At 46.3% G+C, this 21599-nt stretch overlaps 1 protein-coding gene across 3 annotated transcripts in view; it reads right to left on the reverse strand.

Annotated features, from left to right (window-relative positions):
- Positions 1 to 1741: 1741 nt before the first annotated feature.
- NOS1 (nitric oxide synthase 1) overlaps positions 1742 to 21599 on the reverse strand; it is a 163148-nt gene continuing 143290 nt past the window's right edge. Inside the window, exons 18-28 of one of the 3 annotated variants that reach the window (XM_025208574.1) lie at positions 20322 to 20460; positions 18669 to 18747; positions 17817 to 18010; positions 17028 to 17197; positions 15987 to 16197; positions 14705 to 14792; positions 14090 to 14211; positions 13179 to 13327; positions 12204 to 12398; positions 8835 to 8953; positions 1742 to 6788 (exon numbers count right to left, since the gene is read on the reverse strand). In XM_025208574.1, the coding sequence (XP_025064359.1) occupies positions 6737 to 6788; positions 8835 to 8953; positions 12204 to 12398; positions 13179 to 13327; positions 14090 to 14211; positions 14705 to 14792; positions 15987 to 16197; positions 17028 to 17197; positions 17817 to 18010; positions 18669 to 18747; positions 20322 to 20460 (1518 nt within the window). In that variant the 3' untranslated portion in view covers positions 1742 to 6736. The other 2 variants (XM_025208575.1, XM_025208572.1) reach the window with 2 other exon arrangements.

Raw genomic sequence — 21599 nt, forward strand, 5'->3', positions numbered from 1 at the left:
AAAAAAAAGTTGAACTTTAAGTGAAAATGTTGACATTTGAACATTTTTTTCATGTTGTGTACCCAGCAAGGAGCTGTTTAAAATTTTTTTAAAATTAAAATTTAAGTAAAACATTTAAACAGAAAGTTGACAATCCTTTTTGGCTGTCTTTTCCAACCAGCTGTAGCTATTTGTGAAACAAATTGACTGACTATTGTATGAACTTGTTATTTAACTGAGGTAACACTGCCTTAGAGGGGTGTGGTTGGTTCCTAGTGACACTGATTGAGGCATCTGACATACATACATAGATCTGGAACCACTGAAAACTCAAACGGTTTGCTAGTTTCCATTTACAGAAACTTAGAGAGCTAAGGTTCAAGAAAACATTTTAGAAGCATGATTTCAAAGAAGCCAGTGGGTTCACAGTCAGGGGCTGGCTTGTGCAGTTAGGGTGTTGTTCTTCATTTTTATGGGAAACTGAAATTTTGGCTATTTTTTCAACAAACCAACACCCCCAAATCAAAATGTTTTGGGTTTTTAGGCAAAGTTTTTTAGGATTGAAATTCCAACCATAAATATTTCCAGCCACTTCATTCCAGAGAAAGGATGGTTCTGAACTAAGCCCTAGAAACAGGCACTTCTAAACTGGAAAGCCAGACTTCGTAGAGCCCAGAGTGCCTCCCCACTTCCTAGAATGGGGAGTTGTGGCAGAGCCACTCCCTGCACCCACTGTCTTCTGGAGGCTTGTACCTGTACAGTCGCTGTTCCCTTGACCACTATCCCAAACCTCCCTGGCATGGCAATGCTGACAGCAGGTACAAATCCCTGCCCTATGGAATTCCTTACACAAGTAATAGCCAGTGCTAGGACCCCAACGCATCTGATTTCATTGCCTTTGAGTCCCTGTGCTACAACACTCTAAGACCCAGTTACACAAATGGGAAAAAAAGTATCTTCACCCTCCCATGATCAATACATTGCTGTGAAATGGTCTCAGCAGAAGAGTGGCTGGTTCTTGGATGCAGATTACAATCAGCATCTGAAATGAGGTTTTTCAGTTTCATAATTTGGCCTTTTCAACATCTCATCATTGGCAGTTATGGGCAACACTAATAGGGTGGGGTATTTTAGAGTACAGGTAGTCTCCCTCCTGTTTTCTATGTTGGTACAGCAGGGAAAAGAAAGACCCATGCTTTGATGTTTAAATATTTCATGTGCTGTCTTCACATAAAAACAAGAGAACACTAGCTCCAGTAAGGCCTGTTTGAGCCCAGAAACTGGAATGCTTTAAAGCAGCAATTTCCCCTGAAGTTTAGGAAATACATATAATTGTATGGGAGAAGCCAGAGCTTAGATCCAACAATCAAAGACAGATTTCAAACAGGATTACTGTAGAATAATGCATTGCAGGCAAGTGCAGATTAGTGCATGCAAAGCTACTGTTATCATGTTACTGCTGCTGCCAGGGCCTGAAACTGCCTCTAACTTGTACTGAAGCCAATGGGCACTGAGAAGACTTTGTACCTCATGGGACTCGGACTTTATCATCTGAATTATAAGCATCTAAATAGTTCTGGATTGCAGCCCCCAGAAAGGATTATCAAAAGTACTCAATGGGCATGTCTACATACTCATTAATGCTCTTTTGCTACTGTGCATTAAATGTAGTACCTCTGGGCACTTGTACATGTGCTCCATGAGTGGGGGGAGGGTGGCACTTTAACTCGAGCAGCTCTGAGAGCCGCTTTAATTATAACTTGTTTGACAAGCTTTAGTTCAAGCACCCCGCCACCACTTTGAAGTGTGGGGACACTGATACATGAGATGTGGGAGGCTGCTGGAGTGTGGTAATTACCACACTCCAGAAGACTCAATTAATCTGTACAAGAGTATTCAAGTCTGCTCTCACACACTGTGAATCCAGCACATCAGAACAGCCTCCACTGTTGTGTACAGGCACCCTTAAATGTGAGGTACTAACTAAATGAACATTAGGCTGCCTAATGTGCAGTAGTGCAAGTGCATGCTTTAGTGATGCTTAATGCAGAGCAGCCCATTTTTACTGTGCATTAGCGTATTAGTACATTTTTTAACATGATGCTTTAATGCACACTAAAATAGGCTACTGTGCATGAAAGCACATGTGTAGGCCTAATTGTGCTCCATCAGGTATCATTGGTGAAACTGCCAGTGGACACACAGTTAAGGCAACAGTGAACACTGCAGAAAAATTCCACTTGTCCATCTCCATCTAGTCTGTAAAGGCTTGTGCTCCCCTATGGAACAACAGAAGCAATTACAAAAGTGAAACAGCAACCCAAACCCCAAACCCATGTCACTCTAGTAACATCCTCATCTACAAAGCTTGAAAGTAAGCGCGATATAATATTATCCTAGATGCTCCACTGTTGGAAATTGGAGCAATTGTAATGACTTGATTGGTGCTGCTACCTGGATGACAAGTTTAGGACCTGGCTTAATGCATTTGGCTTAGTTTTTGAAGCCTCAGCAAGATCATCCCCATTGCTTCATCAATATGTAAATTGGTCTCCATGGTCTGCAGCTGCTTTAAGACCAATATTGTTTGCTTCTGTGTCCCTGCCTCTCCATGAGCAGGGAACAGCTGAAGGGAACTACAGTTAAGACTCCAGGGAGTAGCATCCCCTTATCACTTCATGCTCCAAAGTTGTCACCGAAATCAACCTTAGCTGAAGTACTTGTTGCCCCTTTTGGCCTGGGCAGGTTGGAGTTGGAAGGAGGGGCCAGGATTCTTTTCAGGGAAATGCAGGAAGGACTGTTGGGTATAGGCTTTGGGTTTCATGTGCAATAATAAGGGGGTAGAATAACAGAGAAAGGGTGTTATTAATATTGAATATATTTTAGAAGTAAAATAAAAGAAAGGATATGAGTGGAGAATGTTTCTGCTGCATCCTTCCCTCAACTTCTGCCTCTGCATGCTCTCAGCTGCAACCATAAATCTTTGGGATGGAGATCTGCTTTTGTTGTTTGCCCTCCCTATTTGGAATGCTGCATAGCCATATAAAGAATAGCATATGTACTGCCTCTCCCCTCAATAAACTCCTAGACAACTTGTATTGGGGTGGGGGGAAAGGGGGACAAAGCTTTTGTGATCATTGAACTGAGGCTGAATACTCAGATGCTTGTTCTGGTGAATTGATGCCTCATTAGTTTAAGATAATGAGTAGAGCCTGCTGGAAAACACTGGGGAATATTCCCCATGGTTTTTCCTCATCATGCATTGAGTTTGAAATTTAAAAAATGGAAAAATAAATCTTGATAAGGTCTAGTAAGGATTCCCTTGCTATTTAACTCTTTGGAATCAGAAATGGGCTGGGGATGTGTTTGGGTGGTGGTAGCAGCAGGCTTTGACATTCATAGCAATGGCAGGTCCTGGTCTCTGAAACCAAAACAACCCATTACAGATGTTGTACATGGAGTTACCATACTGGATCACGCCAGGGATCTATCAAGCCCAGGAGATATTTGAAGCTGCTCAGAAGTTTGGAATATGGGAAGTAGCCATGGAGGAGAGTATCACCGACTGAATGCAGACAGAACAGTCAAAAACAAAAATATACATAGAGTTCTGCTTTTTACCTGATCCCATGGCTATGTCCACCACTTACGTGCTACGCACATAGCATACATGCACGCTTTACACTAAGCTGAACAGTGTGGCTTGTTCCCGAAAGGTCTGCAACTATGGAATGATAGAGGCGTTCTGCAGGTTAATGTCCCCTTTGCCATAGGAGCTAGAGGAACCTCAGGGGGGTACAAAACCTCTGCAAGTGGGAAAGCTAATTGTCTACAAAAGCAAAAGGAACTGGCTCAGTTAAGAAACAAGTCAGCTCAGGACTTTATGAACTAATGATCCCAGCAAAACAAGATGGACGGAGAGAAGGAGCTCTTTAATACACTTCCTTCTGCAATGGCTAGAGTTTCCTGTCACTACTGGTTTCTTCCCTCATTGCCTGTCCTGTCTCTGAGATGTATCCAATAAGAGCTGGTTGGACTTTACACAGCATTTTCCTCTCTAAGACTCATCCTCAAAGGGGCGTGAAGGACTTGGGCATTCATCTCCCAGATTTGCAAATCTGTCTCTACCAAGTGCAGTGCCTTCTCTTTCACACTCCTCATTCCTTCTCCTTCCCTCTACTTCTCTGGGGCCAGGACATGAGCCTCATGTTGAGGGAATAGCAGAGTGGGGTCCCTATGCTCCTGATGAGAGCTCACTGTACTGGCTGTAAGCTGGAGCCTACAGCCCTACTTGGGCAACAACTTTGAACTGAATTTATAACTAGTTTAGTAGCACTCCTGCTGGCTCTAAGCCATGCTCTATGTGGGCACACCATATGGGGAGCAACCACTATGACTAACTGTCTCACCCTGCCAGAGGCTGAAGTTGATGGAACTGGTTTAGCATAGTGTTGATGCTACAGCAGACAGGATCCCCAGCTCCCTTCAAATCTTAAGAGGTCTGGCTTTTCCCTTTCCTTCCCTGCTCTCCGTGCACTGGAAAATCCCAGAATTTACTGCTCCACCAACTGCTCTGTGTGCAAATCCCCTGTGGCATGTAGCCTCTGAAGAGGCACTGTGGGATATATGCCAGATACTCCCAAAACCAACTAAGGCAGTGTACAGAGACAGATGCAGTCCCGGTTGTAAACCAGTTGCAAATGGTTACAAAACACCAGCTGTAGTGTGGATGGGGGCTTGACCTGGGATCTTTGTTCATCCCATGAGGCAACAAATTTGGCCAGCTGTCCAGTTCAGAGAGCTTGTGAACTACCACAAGGTGGCAGCAACCACACACATCAGCAACAGACGTCCCGCTAAGAGATGGATCTGAACAATCAAATTCAGACCTGGATGCAAACTTTCCCAAAGCCTTGGAGGCCTTTTGGCCCAAGCTTTGTTTCTGAGACACATCTAGAGTTGAGGAAGAGATCCTGTTATGGGAGAGGACAGCGCACTCTAGTGACTAGGGATGCAGGAAAGACTGGCAGCAAAATCAAACTTCTGTGGTCACTGCATAGTTGGAGGCCAATGAAGGTGACCTGAACTAGAACAACCAAGCTGCATTTGGGCAGGGGAAGTTTCAAATCTGGAGGGGTTTGCTTTGTTAAAAGTGTGGCTTGGGGGAGTCAATGGCAGATCCTGGTCTCTGAAGCCAAAACAATTTGTTACAGCTGTTAAAGCCCTCCTTCCTTGCAGCTCCCTGTTCTGGTGATAGCACATGCTGACACTGGCAAGTGGTCCAGTACTGTGAGTTCCCAGGGAGGAAGGACAGCAAAAGCTACCTGAAAACAGCAGCCTCCCTTTGCTGCCTGCAGGGTTGTAGGGTAGAGCATGGTGGAGGGGATATTGAGCATTCCCCATGCCCAAGGAATCCAGCAGCTGGGGAAAGAGGGGCAAGGAGATGTTTTCATTCCCAAAAGAGGAACGAGAGAGATGGACTGTGCACCAGCTTGAGATGCCTGGAAAAAAAGGTGCTGATGACCCCTTTGCATCCCTTCATAGGTTACTTGGGTGGCTGACTTTTTGCACTGAGCCTGAGTTGGCAGCATTTCAGAGCCCAGGATCATTGCATCAGTCCCTGAGCTTGGTCTACATCCCCTGCTACACCTCCTGGCAGAAATGCCCCATGCAGTTTGGGAATGGGATTATAGCAGGCAGAATACTTTTTTTTGGCCAAGTGGAGGCATCCACTGCAGTCAGCCTTGTGCCATGAGCACATCAGAGCTTCTGGAAGGGTGAAGGGAGGGTGCTGGGAAAGGACAGGTCACACAATTGCAATGGGATGAAGCTACCCTCCTTTGAAGCCCCAAGAGCCTCTCTTGCTCATTTAAATGTGGCTCCCAAAGAACCTGGCAGCTGGGGTCAGGAATGCATTATATAGCTTTAGCAGACCTCATGCAATATAGCCTGGGAGAACAAGCTACCCGCTGGCTTCCCATCAGCCTTTATTGTTGGCAGATACCCCTAGAGCTGGGCATATGGGGCTTCCCCTTTCAGCCTCCTTGCTTCACATTTCCCCTCATCCTGCTGGAGAGGGCTCCTGGGTCCAGTGTGAACCTCAGCTCAACGCAGCTCCATGACACAGACAATCCCTGGCTCAGAACCTTCCTGCAGGGATCTCAGCAAGCCTGTAGCCCTCTCCTGCTTTCTGGCCACCTTTAACCTTCAGCCCCTATTGCCTGCTTGGAAGGTTCTGAAGACAGCTTGGCAGAATGGTCTGGGCCTGTGCTTCCTTGTAACCAACCAGATGCCACCCACATGCTGCCCAGCTGCAGACAACTCCGTAGGCTGCGGTGTGCTATGCTTGCGCGTGCCCCATGACCTTCATCCAGCAGGGAGGTAAAGGTGCCTCTTAACTGGGGGGCAGAGGATGACTAAGGGAAGAGCTGCAGGGGAGTGAAGCCAGGGGAGGGGAAGTGATGGTGTAATTAGAATATATCACAAAGCTGTCTTAGGTGAATCCAGTATCTATTAAATGCAGACAAACCCCTCCCCTTAAACAGAACAAAGCTTTGGTGTTTCCAGGCTTTCTGGAGAGGACAGCAAGGTCCATTGACATGGCAGGCACCGTGCGTCCTCTGTGCTCAGCTTCGGCAGAGGGCCAGGCCCATATGGTCTAATGGAAAGCAAGGACGATGCAGTGATTCAGCCAAGGTCCTAGTTGTGCAGGGGGAAGGGGTCTTGGGGAAACAGCTTCTTTCCACTCCTCGCTGCTTTAATCAGGAACTGCCAGCTCCCAGGCCCAGGCACCTGGCCCTTCCCTCTCCCTGAAACACCAAAAAATGCAGATGATTGCTAAGGTGGTGATTTCATGCAGCAGCAAAACGCCCTTGTCAGAACGTGAGAAGAAGAAGAAACGTAGTTTCATAAGAGCAGATTATAAAGCCATCGCACTTCAGCAGGGAACTCCAGGGAGGGAAACAAGTTAAAAGAAACCGCCACAGGACAAGAGAGAGAGAGAGAGAGAGAGAAGGGAAATCATCATCATCATCATCAGGACACAACAACAGGACAAGAGACAGAGCACGTTCCATGAGCAGTCCCCGCAGAAAAGGAGCTGCCGTGTCCGTGAAAATACAAAACCCAGCACCCTCCAGCTGGAGGGGGGTGGCTGCTGCTGTGACTGGTTTGGCATTCCATCTGGGGCAATGGGATCCAGTTATGAGCAGAAAACCCTGCAAGAGAAGGTGAAGAAAGGACAAGCTTAGAGAGAAGAGTTGATAGCTACTCCATGTCCCTTATCAGTATGTGACAACTTAAGTGCAATGAGCAGCCCTGGCCACCAGATGGCAGTGCGACATGGGATAAAGTATGTGGTTGACGTTACTGGGAGAAGTCTGTGGAGCCAGGTTGAAGACATGGTGGTCTCCTGTCTAAGCCACCTGCATTGTAACACATCAGAGCAAGTTAATGCAATAATCATCACCATCTGTGCTCCCACAGGCCCTTTTCATAAAAGAATGCCAAGTGCTTTACAGGTGACATTCCTTTACAGGTGGCATACACCACACACCCCCATCCAGGTAGGATGGTAACTACTGCTACCCCTATTATAGACACGGAGAACTGAAGCCTTCTTTGTACATTGCAAAACATAGAGGGGCTGCACTGAAGCAAACTGCCTTAGTCTAGACAAATCATAAACCACACATAGGTTAAACGACTTGCTCAGGGTCACACAGAGAATCTGGGTCAGAGTCAGTTCACAAATCCAAGAGTCCCAACTCAGGACAGAAGAACACTTCAGACAGGAAATGAGGGAAAAGAACTTACAAGTGGCAAGGCCCAGGACACAGACTGAGCAGTTTCCACGGGGGCATGGAGATGTTACTCATTAGTATTTCCTTGAAGGAGATTGTCCTAATTGATCTCTTGGCTCAAGTAGGACAATTCAGGTAGAGCAAGAGTCTGAGCAGTTAAGCAAGCAGCAAAGCATAAGCTTTCTTTTGTTTCTGTTTGAACTTGGAACTCATGACTGGAGCCAAGCAGGAGGAGGATTTTCTGGGCTGGGAAAAATGTCAAGATTTTGAACAGTTTTCATTGAATAGAAGAGGGGCAGAGCAGGCCTGTGCGGGGCAGTGGGGAGAATATTTCAGGTGGTTTGGTCCTGCAGCTTCCTGCCTTTCAGGGGGAGCTGAACACACAGCTCTCTGATTAAATAGGGCCCAAGTGGCCCAGGTTCCCTGTGTGCCTGCTAGAAAGGGCACTGGCCATGCAGCTACCATGTAGACAGCCAACCCACCTGCCTACCAGGTGAGACACGGGTATGAGGGAAGCGATGGCTCGGAGGCAGCTCACCTGGAGCACCAGGTTGTAGAGAACCTGAGAGGCACTCACCAGTCAGATGGCGGGGGGCGGGCAGGAAACCAGGCTGCCTGCCTGGTTTCTTTCGGCATTTTGATGCAACTGACAGACTGTTCCTGCCGAACATTTTGATGATGTCAAACTGACATTTCCCAACAAAACTCTATTCTGTCAGATAATTTTCAATTCTAATGGTAATTACTCACTCGTGCCTTAAACTTTTTCTGTTGTAATATGGTATCCTGAGCTGAGTGGGCTAAATTCATAACATGGGAAGACAAAGTAGCTCTATCAGGTGTGGATCCAGCCTACTGAAGCCATCATTGTCTTAGAGAAACTGCACCGCAGCTTTGTCTGCTGCTAACATGAAAAAAAAAAATCAAACTCCTATTTCTGTCTCTGCTACTAGAGGTTTCGTACGTGTGAATAAGTAAAAGCATCCTTTTGGGTTCTACAACCCACACACTTCAGAAACAATAGCACAGGTTAAAATAAACGTGTCAACTCACTCATCCGTGTCCTTTTTGCTCTCCTCAATGAACGCAATCGACTCAGATCTAAGGCGGTTAGTCACTTCATATGTACGCAGGGTGACTCCAAAAATATCCTCGTGATATCGGTTGTCATCCTGCAATGAAGGATGAGAGAAATGAGAGACATACAAAGGTATTAAGAATTATTGTACTACTGTAGCTTGAGCAGTGAAATTCAGGACCCTGTTTTGCTAGGCAGTGCACAAACACAGAAAGATACAGCCCCTACTCCCAAGTTTACAGTTTAAATAGTCAAGAATGGGCAGATGAACATTGATTCAGATGGGAAGTAGCTTTAATTCAACAGAGGTTTCCTGTTACCCATTCCAGCGTTATATCCACTAGACTAGCTGTTCTCAACCTTTTTAAACTGATGGCACTCCTTGTTAAACTCCAGGCACCACTCGGAAAATGTCACCTCTTAGTTTTCACTTGTTTTTTTTTTACTATGGAATAACAGTAGAGCAGTTTTTCTGTTGCAAAGAACTCGGAAAGACCAAAACAGGTCAGAATGGTTTTGACCCTATGGATTCTCATTTGAAATCTCTAGATTTATCTTGTGAATTGTGTAGGTGTTTGCATACCTAACCGTGTTAATACTGTGTGGCACTCTATAGTATCCTTAAATAAAGATCTCATGGCACCCCATGGTGCTGGAGCACCCTGGTTGAGAATTACAGCCTTAGAATATGTTGCTCCTCTGATTAGCTATTTGTCCATGCATCTTAAGTCACGTAACATACAAGGTTACTGGAGATCATACTACAATGTCAGAGGAACGTTTCTGTGGTGAACAGGTTAGTGTGTTTGTGTCCTCTACTGGAGGGAATCACAACCATCTAACTCTATGTCTTAGGCACTACATTGCTAATTAAAGCTGCCTTTGTAGATCAAAGAGTCAGGGCCTGTGCTTAGGGAGCACTACAATCCTGCTTTCCCTGCTATTCAATGAAGTGGCCAGATGGCCCCAGATCTGTTGTCTGTGTTGGAGTGAGAGAGGATATTGCTGACTTTTAGATAGGTAATGAACATATTCCTGCTTCTTAAAGGACATTGCATGGCTAAAAACAGCATAAGGCAGGATAGCTATGCACCTTATAGGCAGGGACCTACCAAATTCACAATTTCGCAATTTTTGCGGAAACCACAAATTTGGTAGGTCCCCCGTGAAAAAGTCCAGTCCTTGTGAAAAAGTGGAGAAATGGCCAGGAAAGAGGGGGTGGGGAGGGGAAAAGGAGCTGTAAACAGAAAATGGCAGGAAGATCTGGTGTCCTAAAGCATGGGGAGGAGGGGGGAAGGAGGAGGGAGATTTTTTACAGCAGAGTGCAGTGGGCTCCCCAACACCTCTGATAGGCTGAAAGACCCCAGAAGTCCCATCCCTTCCCAGAGATTAACAGATAGCTATGCCAATCAGAGGCATGGGAGGACCCACCATGCTCCACTGTGAAAATGGCACCTGATGCCATGTTGGGAGCGCAAAATCTGGAGGCAGCCACCATGAATTAAGTAGGTCCCTATTTACAGGCTAGCTAAACAAGATATATGTAGAGCACAAGCTTTTGTCAACTCAAGCTTATGAGAACAGCATTGCCAAGGCATCCCCATAAAGAGCCACGGCTGCAAAACGATGCAGGAGTGGAGTTGTGGGTGGAGCAGCAGCAGTGCTAGGTTACTGGTGCGAAAAATGCTGGGGGTGGGGGGGATGGCTCCAGAGCAGAGCTCCTTGGGAAGCTGTTATATTTCCTGCACATTTGGCACTCCTGACACCACCTGTGTAGGCCTGGCAAGCCCTCTTTGGCCAGAGTAATGCCATGATGGTGCAAACACATGTGACTAAGTTAAGCAAGTACTGCGTTGCTGGGCCATGTTGGCATTTTGCACCATTGGGTTGTCAGGCAGGGTTGGTGTTTTGCAACCTAACAGGAACAAGACAGCAGGCACTGACTGGATGCAGAATTAGGTTAACCAAATATGAAATAGTATAATGCGACTAAAAACATGTAGCCAGAAGTATAAAAAAGTTGCATAGCCACAAGGAATCTGATCACTCGAGATTGCGCTGAGCATCTTTGGCCATCTTGAATCCCCAAGGAAGTGGTAACGCCTGGCCAGCTGACCCGACTTCTCTCGGCTCCAAGGCTATGTGAGCCTATAATTATTGTTGTAAATAAGTTACTGCTGAAGTATGTCCCAATAAAGCTTTCGATGTATGACTGAAATAGTTGCACTGATCATTAATCTCACTCTCTACCCCAGCTAAAATGTAAAGTAACACTTGTACTGGAACCCTCTCCAGCTGAACTGCTCATGAGAAGACAGCTGAAAATGCTGTTGCCTATACCTCCACCACAGCTGAAACCTAAATAACCCAACCTGAAAAAAATTAAACACACAGGATAGTGAACTAACACTTTAACAACAACAACAACAAAACCCTTCAATGCTAAGAATAAAATAAATCCATTGCTAAAACTGCTGCTGGAGAGACGCCTTAATTTTAAACTCCCAAGTGTTTGACACTATTCAAAACATAACAGACTCTTTAATCCTCCTTAGTAAAAATTCTAAAAGGCATTCTCCAGAAAAATAAAGTTCATCTTCAATATCTTCCACTTCACAAACAGCAAGAAGAGAAGAGAAGAGAAGAGAAGAGAAGAGAAGGAAAAGGAAAAATAAATCAAGTAACACCAAACACATTGTCAAGAAATGAAAATAAATCCCTATTTTGTAGAAAGTCTACAAAAACATGGTTTAAAAAAAGGAAGCTCTACAAAAATTAAAACACAGTATAAAAAAACTAAACCTCCTGAAAGAATGAGCTTTGAACATTCATGTCTAATTATATTTATATTTATATAAATTTTATTTATATAATATATCATATTTATGTCTAATTTTATTTATATTTATATTTTGTACACAGGCCAGATGGATCAAAAATTCTTCCAGATCAGTCTTTTGCAGAGACTGTGCCTCATATACTCCATCAATATGATTCTCTCTCATACCAAGCCCATGGTCTCCTGCTCCTGAGCTGGTTTGCTTCAGAGTTCTGGTCTAGATGCCAAAGCCTAAGGTGACTAGAGGAAGAGAGTATGGCAGTCTTAACCTACCCCTCCATTAGGGAGCTCATCAGCCAGCTGCTTTGGCCAGAGACAGTTAAATAATACATCTCTCAACTTGAAGGGGTGTAGTCAGTGCAAGAAGTGAGGGAGACATGCCTGCTGACTGTTTTCAGATCCTGTAGCTGCAGTGTCCCCATCATGATTGACTGTGCTAAAGGAAGCGCCAGGTGCAGTGCCCTTGGCACCAACCTTCCCTCCCCACCAAGATAGTGTTACTCACCCGCAGCCGACTAAGGAAAACACCAGCTTCCTCCACTGACAGTTGGCCCTGCTGCCTCATAATACGCTGGATGGTCTTGAGGACGTCTCCAGCCATGGTGACATCGCCACACACGTAGATGTGACCTCCCTGCTCCTTCAGTGCTTTGTACGCAGCCTGGGCCAGTTGCTCCTGTAGTACGTCCTGCACGTATTTCTGGGGAGAGCCCACAGCTGATGTTAAATGGCAACTCTCATCTGCAGCTTCCAAAATGCTCAACAGCTCAACTTTATCCACAGGACTCACTCTACCTATCCATCTCTCAGTGCAGTTTCAGCCACCTCTAAGGTGGAACACAGCAGCTACGTAACAAGGAGAATCCAAGCTACACAAAATTTGGGATGGAAACTGAAGACAGTCAGGACTTGGTTATTCAGAAGTGCTGAGCACCACTAGCTCTTGCAGCAGCCAGTGGGACCCCAGGAGCTCTAGAGTCAGAGCCATGGAGCGCACTATGGAAATGGCACAAGGAAGTGAGAGGCAAGAGGAGACTTAGCCAGGGCAGCGTGCTTAGCATACAGCTTGGGAAAAGTGCCTGGTAACTGTTAGTGCCTACAAGTCCTCAAAGCCTTGGCTTCAAAACTCACTGAAAAGGCAGAAAGACAGAAAGGAAGCGATTAAAGTTAAAGGTCTGGAGACCCTCCAGTTAGCTATTGTGCTTTGGTGTTTTTCTTCAAGAAAGCAATGCTCCCTGGGTGGTATCTGAATGGTGGATTCCAAACTACTGTGTCTCATCAGGGGTTAAAATCTTGAACAAAAATCTCAGTAGAGCAGGAAAATCCCTCCAGGTGATGCTACTGCTGACCAGGCATTTCCCACACTCTGGAAGAATCAAAAGCTACCAGGGTGGGGCTCCTCTCACCACTTGCTCTAGACTGATCAAGGCAACTTGGGGCTGGGCACAGGCAAGAGGGAAGCGTGCCATCCAGGCATTACCTTTGGTTTGTCTGGTTCACGGGAATAGGCTGTGTACAGCTCTTTGAAGACACCTTTGTTTTTGGCTAGGAGGGTCTCCTCCCTGTAAATGTGGTCAATTTTGGACTGTCGGCACCCAAAAACCAAAATCATAGGACAAGGCTTCAGACCTGGAGGAACAAAACAGGACAGAAGTGAGAAACTGGAAATCACCAACTGTCCAGGCTCATACATACCCAACTGCATGGAGCAGACACACTGCTTCTTTAACTGAGGTTCCATCTTTGCCTGAAATCAGACATGAGATGCATCCTGACAGGGAATACCTTGGCTACATTTCTGGTAGCTTTGTTGCCTGGGACAGCAAGGGGTAAAGATCAAAGGTCACAGAGTTGGGGAAATGAGGGAGAATGAGGTCATGTGCCATCCTAACCCGTAAATGTGGACCGAAGGTCTCATGTAATTAGAGCTAGCTGAAAAAAATATCAAAATTTCCCCAAAATTTCCATGGGGAAAGAATTATACTTTTTCCCTAAAAGTAACATTTGCCAGACTTTTTTGATTTTCTTCTAGGTCTGGAAAACTTTGAATAAAATTGCATTAAAAACATTTCCACAAAAGTTTTTTGTGTAAAAAAAAACATTTTCCAACAAGCACACAGGAAAGTTTCCAACCAGTTCTGAGCATAGCACTTACCTCATCACTCTTGCTGAAAGCCAACAGAATGCAGTCAGGGATTTATGCATGCACACTTCATAACGATCAGCTGGGATTGTGCCCAGCACCTCTTGCACTAAACTTACATACCTGCACTCCCCCCGTCAGTGCCCCCGCCACATATACCCACCCATATTACCCTTGGTAGGGGTAGACTCCTGTTGCCTCCCTTACACACCCAGTTATTTGCAAGGGGAACAGAAATACAGGCCCACCTTTGTGTTGAATTTCAAAGAGCCGCTGCTGCCAGAAACTCCGGAAAGGGGCAATTCCAGTACCTGGGCCAATCAGGATGCAGGGGACTTGGGGATTTTGTGGCAAATGGAATCCTGGAGCTCTGGACAAACAATGGATAAAGTCAGTGAAGGCTTAAGGGTGCAAAACCAAAGCTGGGTCAATAAAGTCTTAGTGGAGCCAAATCAGAGAGAAATGTAGCACAGCAAAGCAGGTGCTGCCAGGCTCCAGAGAGTAGCATCTTAGTACAGAACAAACACAGTGCATGGTAAGGATTCTCAGTCATAGCCCAGGCTCTTCCAAACACATCCTGGCTATGCAGAAGCACTGGGGCACCCCGTACCTTATTCCACATTCTATATTTTGATGTGGCAAACTGTTCGATGGAAAGGGATGCCAGCTATTCCAAAGCATAACCCCTTCAGTGCTGTAAACATATGAAGTACTACACAAACAGGAGTTCACACTCTCTTTGCTGTGAGGAGCTTGCAGATGGTTCTTTCTTGGCATGGCTCTTGGTGTCTCCATGCAGCCCACTCCCTTCCAAGCCCTTCCTGTCTCTCCAGGACTTTACATGCAGGGCACATGCCACTCACCCTCTTACAAAACAGGGCACAACCTCATCAGGCTGTATCCGGTTGAACCAAGAGGAGCAGACCCCATGGTGTATTGGTCCTTCCCCATCTAGAAGACAAAAAAGACAGTTCGCTCTCTGCCCTTACCACCACCAAACGGATCCCTGAATAGTGTTTCAGTCATTCACCAGCCTGCACCCAGCTATTCTCCCCACATCTTCACTACTGCACCATTACTTGCATAATCCAATCTGTGACTCGCATGCAGAAAGGCTGGTCACTAAGGTCTTGCCTGAACCACAGTTGTGGGTCCCAGAACAAACTGAAACAGTATTCCAAACCCAGGAGTTCACCATGAGGTTGCTTCAGATTCACCCCCAACATGAGTGGGTGACGCATGCTCAGCCTTGTCCTGTACCATGACAGGACAGGTCCAGAACCTGCTACTGCCATGGCATAGGCAGTTATTAGGCATTCCCAAGGAACGGTCCTGCTCTTCAAGGTGCTCTTGTTGGGAAGGGCTGGACCACTGGGTCGTTCAGAAAGTGCTGAGTCGTCTTTCCAGGCAAGAATAAAGGCATCCTTTCTGAAGGAGCAGGCCAGGGTGTGACTTGTTTCAGTGCTTACACAACCATGATTAGCACCATAGCCACATTCCCTGCTCAAGGCCAACACAGACCTTTCAGAGCTATTTTGAACTGGGCAAGCACCTACTCAGCAACTCCATCTACACGCTTCATTCAGTTTATAGACCATGCATCCCTCTTAGCCAGGGCTTTAACCACACGTATGCTTTAAGAATGCAGCAGTTGGGCTCCATTCTGTGACACGAGCTGCCATCAGCCCTTGGTGGTGCCACGTAGAACCTGGATGTTCAACACTTCTTGCATCTTCCTGAACAGTTCAATACTTCACGTTTAAGGCTGTGATTCAGGAGAGGAACAGGATTGTCTGAGGGGCCCTGAACAGTTCATTCTTGGGGTGGCGATGGCAGAGCTGAGGTCTCTTCTCCCCACCAGCATGTAGCAGACAAACAGTCCTTGGGCTCCTGCCTCTGACAGTCCCACTTTCCTTCCCTACCTCTAAGAGGGAGCCTAGTTAGAACAAGTCACAGAACCAGGTAACACCCCCTTCCTCCCAGTTAATGCTCCTCACCCTGCTCCCATTCTCCTCTGCTTACAATGCAAGCAAACAGGATAGCCCTATCTTAGGATGGCACAGGTCTGTGCAGAACCCTATGGTCACATGAGTGCTGGCTTGTCACTGCCATGTAGAGCCTGCTGTATTACTGGTACATCGTTACCTCTAGTGCGGTACGAGACCACAGCCACAGTGAGGTGAACCTCGTCTGGGTACATGTCAGGGGAGGAGCTGATTGAGTAATAGCGAGGCTGCAGCAGGGGGAGCTGGGTGAGCAGCAAGCTGGAGGGCATCTGCACGGATGGGAACTCCTCCAGCACCTCTACTACGGTGGGGTTTTTGGACCACTTCCATTCCTCATATTCCTGCAAACCCTGTACCAAGAGAGGCAAAGGAAAAATGAGCTATATTATCTGCTTAGTCTAAATCAGACACCTTGAACCAGAACTGTACAATCCCTGTAGGAATCCCTTGGCATGGCCAGGGCAGCAGAAAGGAAGCTTTGGCAGGACACCTCAAACTGGAAGCCTCTCCTCCACAAACACAGCACTAGTGGAGCACCCAAGCATGGGTCCCCTGAACTGGATTAAAATGTCCATGCTATTCACCAAGCAAGGAAGGGATGGATATTAGAATATGGGACCTACAGCTAAGAAACCTGGGTTCAGTCCCAACTCTGCTGCATCATCTTTCCATGAACATAGGCAAGTCACTTACTAACAGAGTCCTCATCTGCAAACCAGAAAGATATGAAGTTAAATCAATTGGCCGGAAAGCACATGGAGGGGGGTTATATCAGTGCAGGGACACTATTTTAAATTGTATCAGCTGAAGTACTGAGCCAATTGAGTAGGTAAATGGTCCAGGGAAAAGAGCCAGTAGGAAAGGCTATTTTGATCAAAGCTGAAGAATGACTCTTAAGGGATGTGTCATCTCCACAGGCTGCAGGACCACAGTGAGTTGCTTCTGAGGAACAGTGTTCTAGCATGTGAAGAGGCAAGTCATCAACATCAGCTACCATATAAGTTGTCTTTCTCAGTCAGACACATTCCAAGGGATTCACAGAAGGTGGATGTGTAGGTGGAATGCACATTACAGGAGGAATCTTACTGCCTGCTTTATAACATTACAGACAAAGTGGCCATGAGGGATATGTAACTCTCACATGCTATGACACAATTGCCAAAAGGATCCAAGGATTTACCTTGCTGAGGACCTGCAGACATTTCTTCTCTCTGTCACTGGTGGCCAGTAAGGCAAACTGTTGCAGCAGCAGGGGCGTGGGAGGTGTGGTAATGTCCAGATAGTACTTAAACGCATGGAAGATGGTGCATGGAGGGATGCGGTTCTCGTCTGCCCAGTTACTGATGACACCTGCCAGGAGAGAATTGTGTACAATCCTGTGATGAGCTGAACCTAACAGCACCCCTTAGGCAAGTCACTGAGATGCAAACTGTGTTGAGTCATGACACAGCAAATGAGGAAAAACTGGAAAGAAGACTGACATGATGCTAAATGACCCTCTTTATACAATACAGCCCACAAAGAATACAGTGTCTTAGGCTCCATTAGCTGCTGACTTGTGACTTTCTAGAACAGAAAGTGCTTTCTACCTGTTTTGCACAGGCTGATGCTCATACATATTGCAAGGCAATGGGCATACCAAGCCTATTTCCAAAACTCAGCGGTTAGGCATGTACAGTCAGTCATCACCTCTTGACACGAGGAACAAAAACCCCATCCCCCAAAGAACCTACTAGCCCATGAAACCATTGCTCTGATTGCTCCACACTCCCAGATAACAGGCTGACTATGGATCTGCCCAATGGAAACCCAATCTTTCATGGAGAGAAATCTACAACTACTGCTATTAGCCCTGCAGTGCTTATGAGAGCACACCAGTGAAACGGATGAATATGTCCAAGGACTGACAAAAGCGTTAGTGTGGAAGACATCCTGGCTGCAGCTAGTCCCTCCTTCTGATCCTTGTTACCTAGAGCTGTGCTCCTCTCCTCCAAGAGCTCCACCTTCACCAGCTGGTTGGTTGGGGGTGCATCCTCTAGTCTTTCAATCAGGGCATTGACCAAGTCCTCATGGTTGCCTGGAAATACTCCCAGGTGGTCTCCAGGGAGGTACTGCAATTCCTGGTATCCATTGGTGTGAAGTCTCAGGAAAATTGTTGACCGACTACAGAAAAAACAAAAGAACATCCCTTTGGAAAATGGCTAGGCTCAGTTTCGTAGGTCTCCTCTACAGCTCCAAGAGCTGAACTAGAAGACTGTCACAGAACCATTTCTTTAGTATTTTTTTCTAAGTCAGCAGGCAAGTGGGTCAAGTTCCACAGGTAAGCAGTCTGGTGCCTGTCTATACAGATGACCATAGAGCTGAACTAATAAAATTGAAACAAAAAAGAACTGAACTAGAGCTTGGAAAAAAGATATCAGTCATGTGTCCTCTTCCTTTCCCTCCCCTCCACCAAGCTACCGGCAGAGTTTTTAGTTGCTGTTAACTTTCATTGTTAGCAATCTTAGCATAGGAATCTTTGTCAGCTTCATCTCTTGCCCTGAAACATTTTCCCTCTCTTTGGAAAAATTGAGGTGCTCTTTATGGGCAGGAGGCTAGCTAGTGTAAATGTGGAGGACTGGCATTAATAAGCATGCTCCACCATACTAGAATAGTTTTTAACCAAGGTCACACTTTGGACCCAACTTGGTGGTTTGATACTGGAATGCTGTAGATAATAGTACGTGTGTGCATACGTGTACCCTGGATGTGGCATATATACATGTGAGTGAGGTACTAATGTTTTATCTCCTGCATGCTGAGGGAAGATTACAGCTCCTACCTGGATTTGGGGCTCTGCAGATTCTGGCGTGTTAGAAGCTGGGCTGCATAGACTCTCTTTTTATGAATACTGTACAGACCTGTGGAAAAGAAGATACAATAAAAGAAAAAAGCTGAGCATGGGAGGGCAGCTATTTCAGTGTCTCCAGAGTGTTTTGCCCACCACCACAGTGTTTAGCACTTCAGAACCAGGAGTGGAGGTTGTTGGCATGTCCTCCAAGGGGGATTCCATACCTATCTAGACTTAGCCTACAAGAAATAAGCCCCACCCATTCAGGTTTGCAAATTGCCTGCACACGTTGTTTGGCACAGCCGTGAGTGCATGCCCAGCACTATATTTTGGCGCTTTGACACAAGAGAGCCTCAACATGGTGCTAGGGCATGTGCTTGGGGTTGCATTGCATCATCTACTCAGCAAATATGAACTCAGGTGGGTATGAGTGAGCAGGGCTGGTTTCTTGGAGATGTACTTGGTTTCACTCAGGAATCTGTGTAGACATGCACCAAGAGATTTAGGGCTTGCAATCCATGTGTGCTACGCCTGGGAAATGAGGTCATGAAACCATCCCAGGAAGGCCCCAGCCCACCCCTCTTGAGCTCTCTGCCTCTGGCATACATGAGAGAAGTAATGGGGGTTTCACTGCTGCACCTCCTGGTGTGGTGTGTACAGAGTGGGAGCAGGGGAGTGGGACATGCTTCTTGGTGGTGCTCTCAAGACTATTGTGAAAGCAATAGAGAGAGGAAAGATCCAAACACTGGCTGTGCTTCCCATCTATTAACAGGTTGGTAAACAGGATTATTTAGAGATGGCCCTCACCACCACAGGACATGTGCTTGTTCATACTCACAGGCACACCCCTGTTACCCTTCTTTTACCACTGGTGTGAAATAGCTGGCAGCTAAGCATCTGAATTTAGGAAGAGCCAAGTCAGTACTACATGTATGAGGTAGTAGAACTACATTTTAGTGGGTCAGTCCTACTATTTCAAAGCCACAGGAAGCAGGGATTTTAATAGGCAAGACAGAGCAGTCCTGGATTCCCTCTTAGTCCACTTGCTGTCAGCAATGACCACACCTGCTTTAGAGAATGGGGTCAGGATAAAGAAGCTCAGATGCAGACCTGTCCTCATAAGTTGTTTCCCAGGCACAATCACTGGCCTGTCACTAGCCTGAAAGTCCTGTGGTTGTCCCTGATAGTGCCTCAGGTTGAACAATGAGATTGAAAGGGAAAGAAAGAGACAAAATTAGATGCAACCTTATGGAGCTCTCCTCCCTGGCCACTGGGGTCCAGGTCAGGGCTCTTTGGAGTTGAGCAGAGGGCAGGGTGATTAAGAAGAGTTCCTTACGCAGGGTTGGGGTTTGACCTCATGTCAAGAAAACGGGGGAAAAGGTAGCAGGAAGGAAGGACTAGATGTGAGAGAACATGAGGAAAAGAATGGAAGGAGTTGGGAGATGGGGGGAAAAAAAAGGATGAGTCACAGGGAGAGCAAGATACGGATGAGAGAATTAAACACCCATAAGGCACAGAATTTGTCCAGAACAACTGTCAGTCTGGATCCATAGAAGCTTGTCACTGCCCCCAGGAGTTTTCCATCTTTCTCAGATGCCACCCCATATTCAAAGCCCCAATGACCAGGTGGTGAAGCATCTGTACCTTGTGTGAGCTCAGGGGCCTCAGCCACGTAGGTGAGACGGAACTTGCTCCTCTTCCAGCTGCGGTCATTGCTGATAAGGGAGTTGTTGGCCTTCTCAATGTTCACGTCATCTCCCACACAGAACACATCACACGCTGCCTGCAACACACGCAAAGCTCTCAGGGACCTCCTCAACTCAGTCTGACTTCCAGGAAAGACCCACTCAGTTTCTCAGCCTAATCCTAGCATGTGCTATCACCCATCTTTAGTTAATGTCCCTCCCACTCACGTGTACATGAAAAGGAGGATAGGACAGCGATGTTTAGAACCAGGCACAAGGTAGGGAGGCACATCCCATGAGTCTCTTCTCTCCTTGCTGCATGAACACATCTACCATTAGTATTATTGCTGATGCACATCAGTAGGGAATATACCCTAAAATGCCCCCTCACCATGATACAGAAGGGGCCAAGCCAGATCCTTGGATCTGATTACTCCTAGGGCCTAGCATGCCCTAAATTTAAGAGATCCTAAATGGTCCCTTCTTGTCATCATCAGCCAAGCCAAAACCTTGGTTCTAATCATCCCAATTTTTGAAAGTGTCTATATTCCAAGCCCAGGCCCACAGGTTTGCCAGTTCTCAGGGTTTCATTATAAGTCCACAGATAGCTGATGTTTTCCTTAAAAGCCAAGTTCCTCAGTTTCTAGCCTTTGTGATGCGGAAAAAGCTTGACAATATGAACATAACCAGGAGGCAAAAACTAGAAGGCAAGCAAACAGACTCAACATAGACTCTTCTCTCTTGTCCAGTCTCCAATATACTTTGGTCCAATTTGTGACTTTTGAATGATGGAGGCTGACAATACTGGTTCCACCTACATATTGGCAAATGGCTCTTATATTTCCAAGTTAGCTACACTAAAACCCAAGATCCAAATGCCCCAAATCAGGCTATATGAGATCCAAATCCAATGCTATAGCCCATCTCTTCCTAGAATGCACTTCAAGGCCAACTGTAAGGACAAGCCAGTCCTCCGAGAAGGCTTTGATTATGCCAAGCTGTGCTCTAGGTTTCTTGCTGGGCTGCTCCTTGCTGCTGGGCTGATCCTAAGCCACCTGAATCAGGCCAGCTATATCACAGCCCCTTGCTTGGTCCTCCAGCAAATTTTCAGCTAACAGGAGCTGAAGACCTGCTGGGGGCTGCCCTCCAATCCTTGGCTGTGCTATGAGTTTGTCACCAAGAGCAGAGATAGGGTGAAGATGTGGACTTCAAGCCTGCTTAACAGCCTGGGTCCTGT

This window comes from Alligator sinensis, unplaced genomic scaffold (assembly GCF_000455745.1).
Source record: "Alligator sinensis unplaced genomic scaffold, ASM45574v1 scaffold692_1, whole genome shotgun sequence".
NCBI lineage: Eukaryota > Metazoa > Chordata > Crocodylia > Alligatoridae > Alligator > Alligator sinensis.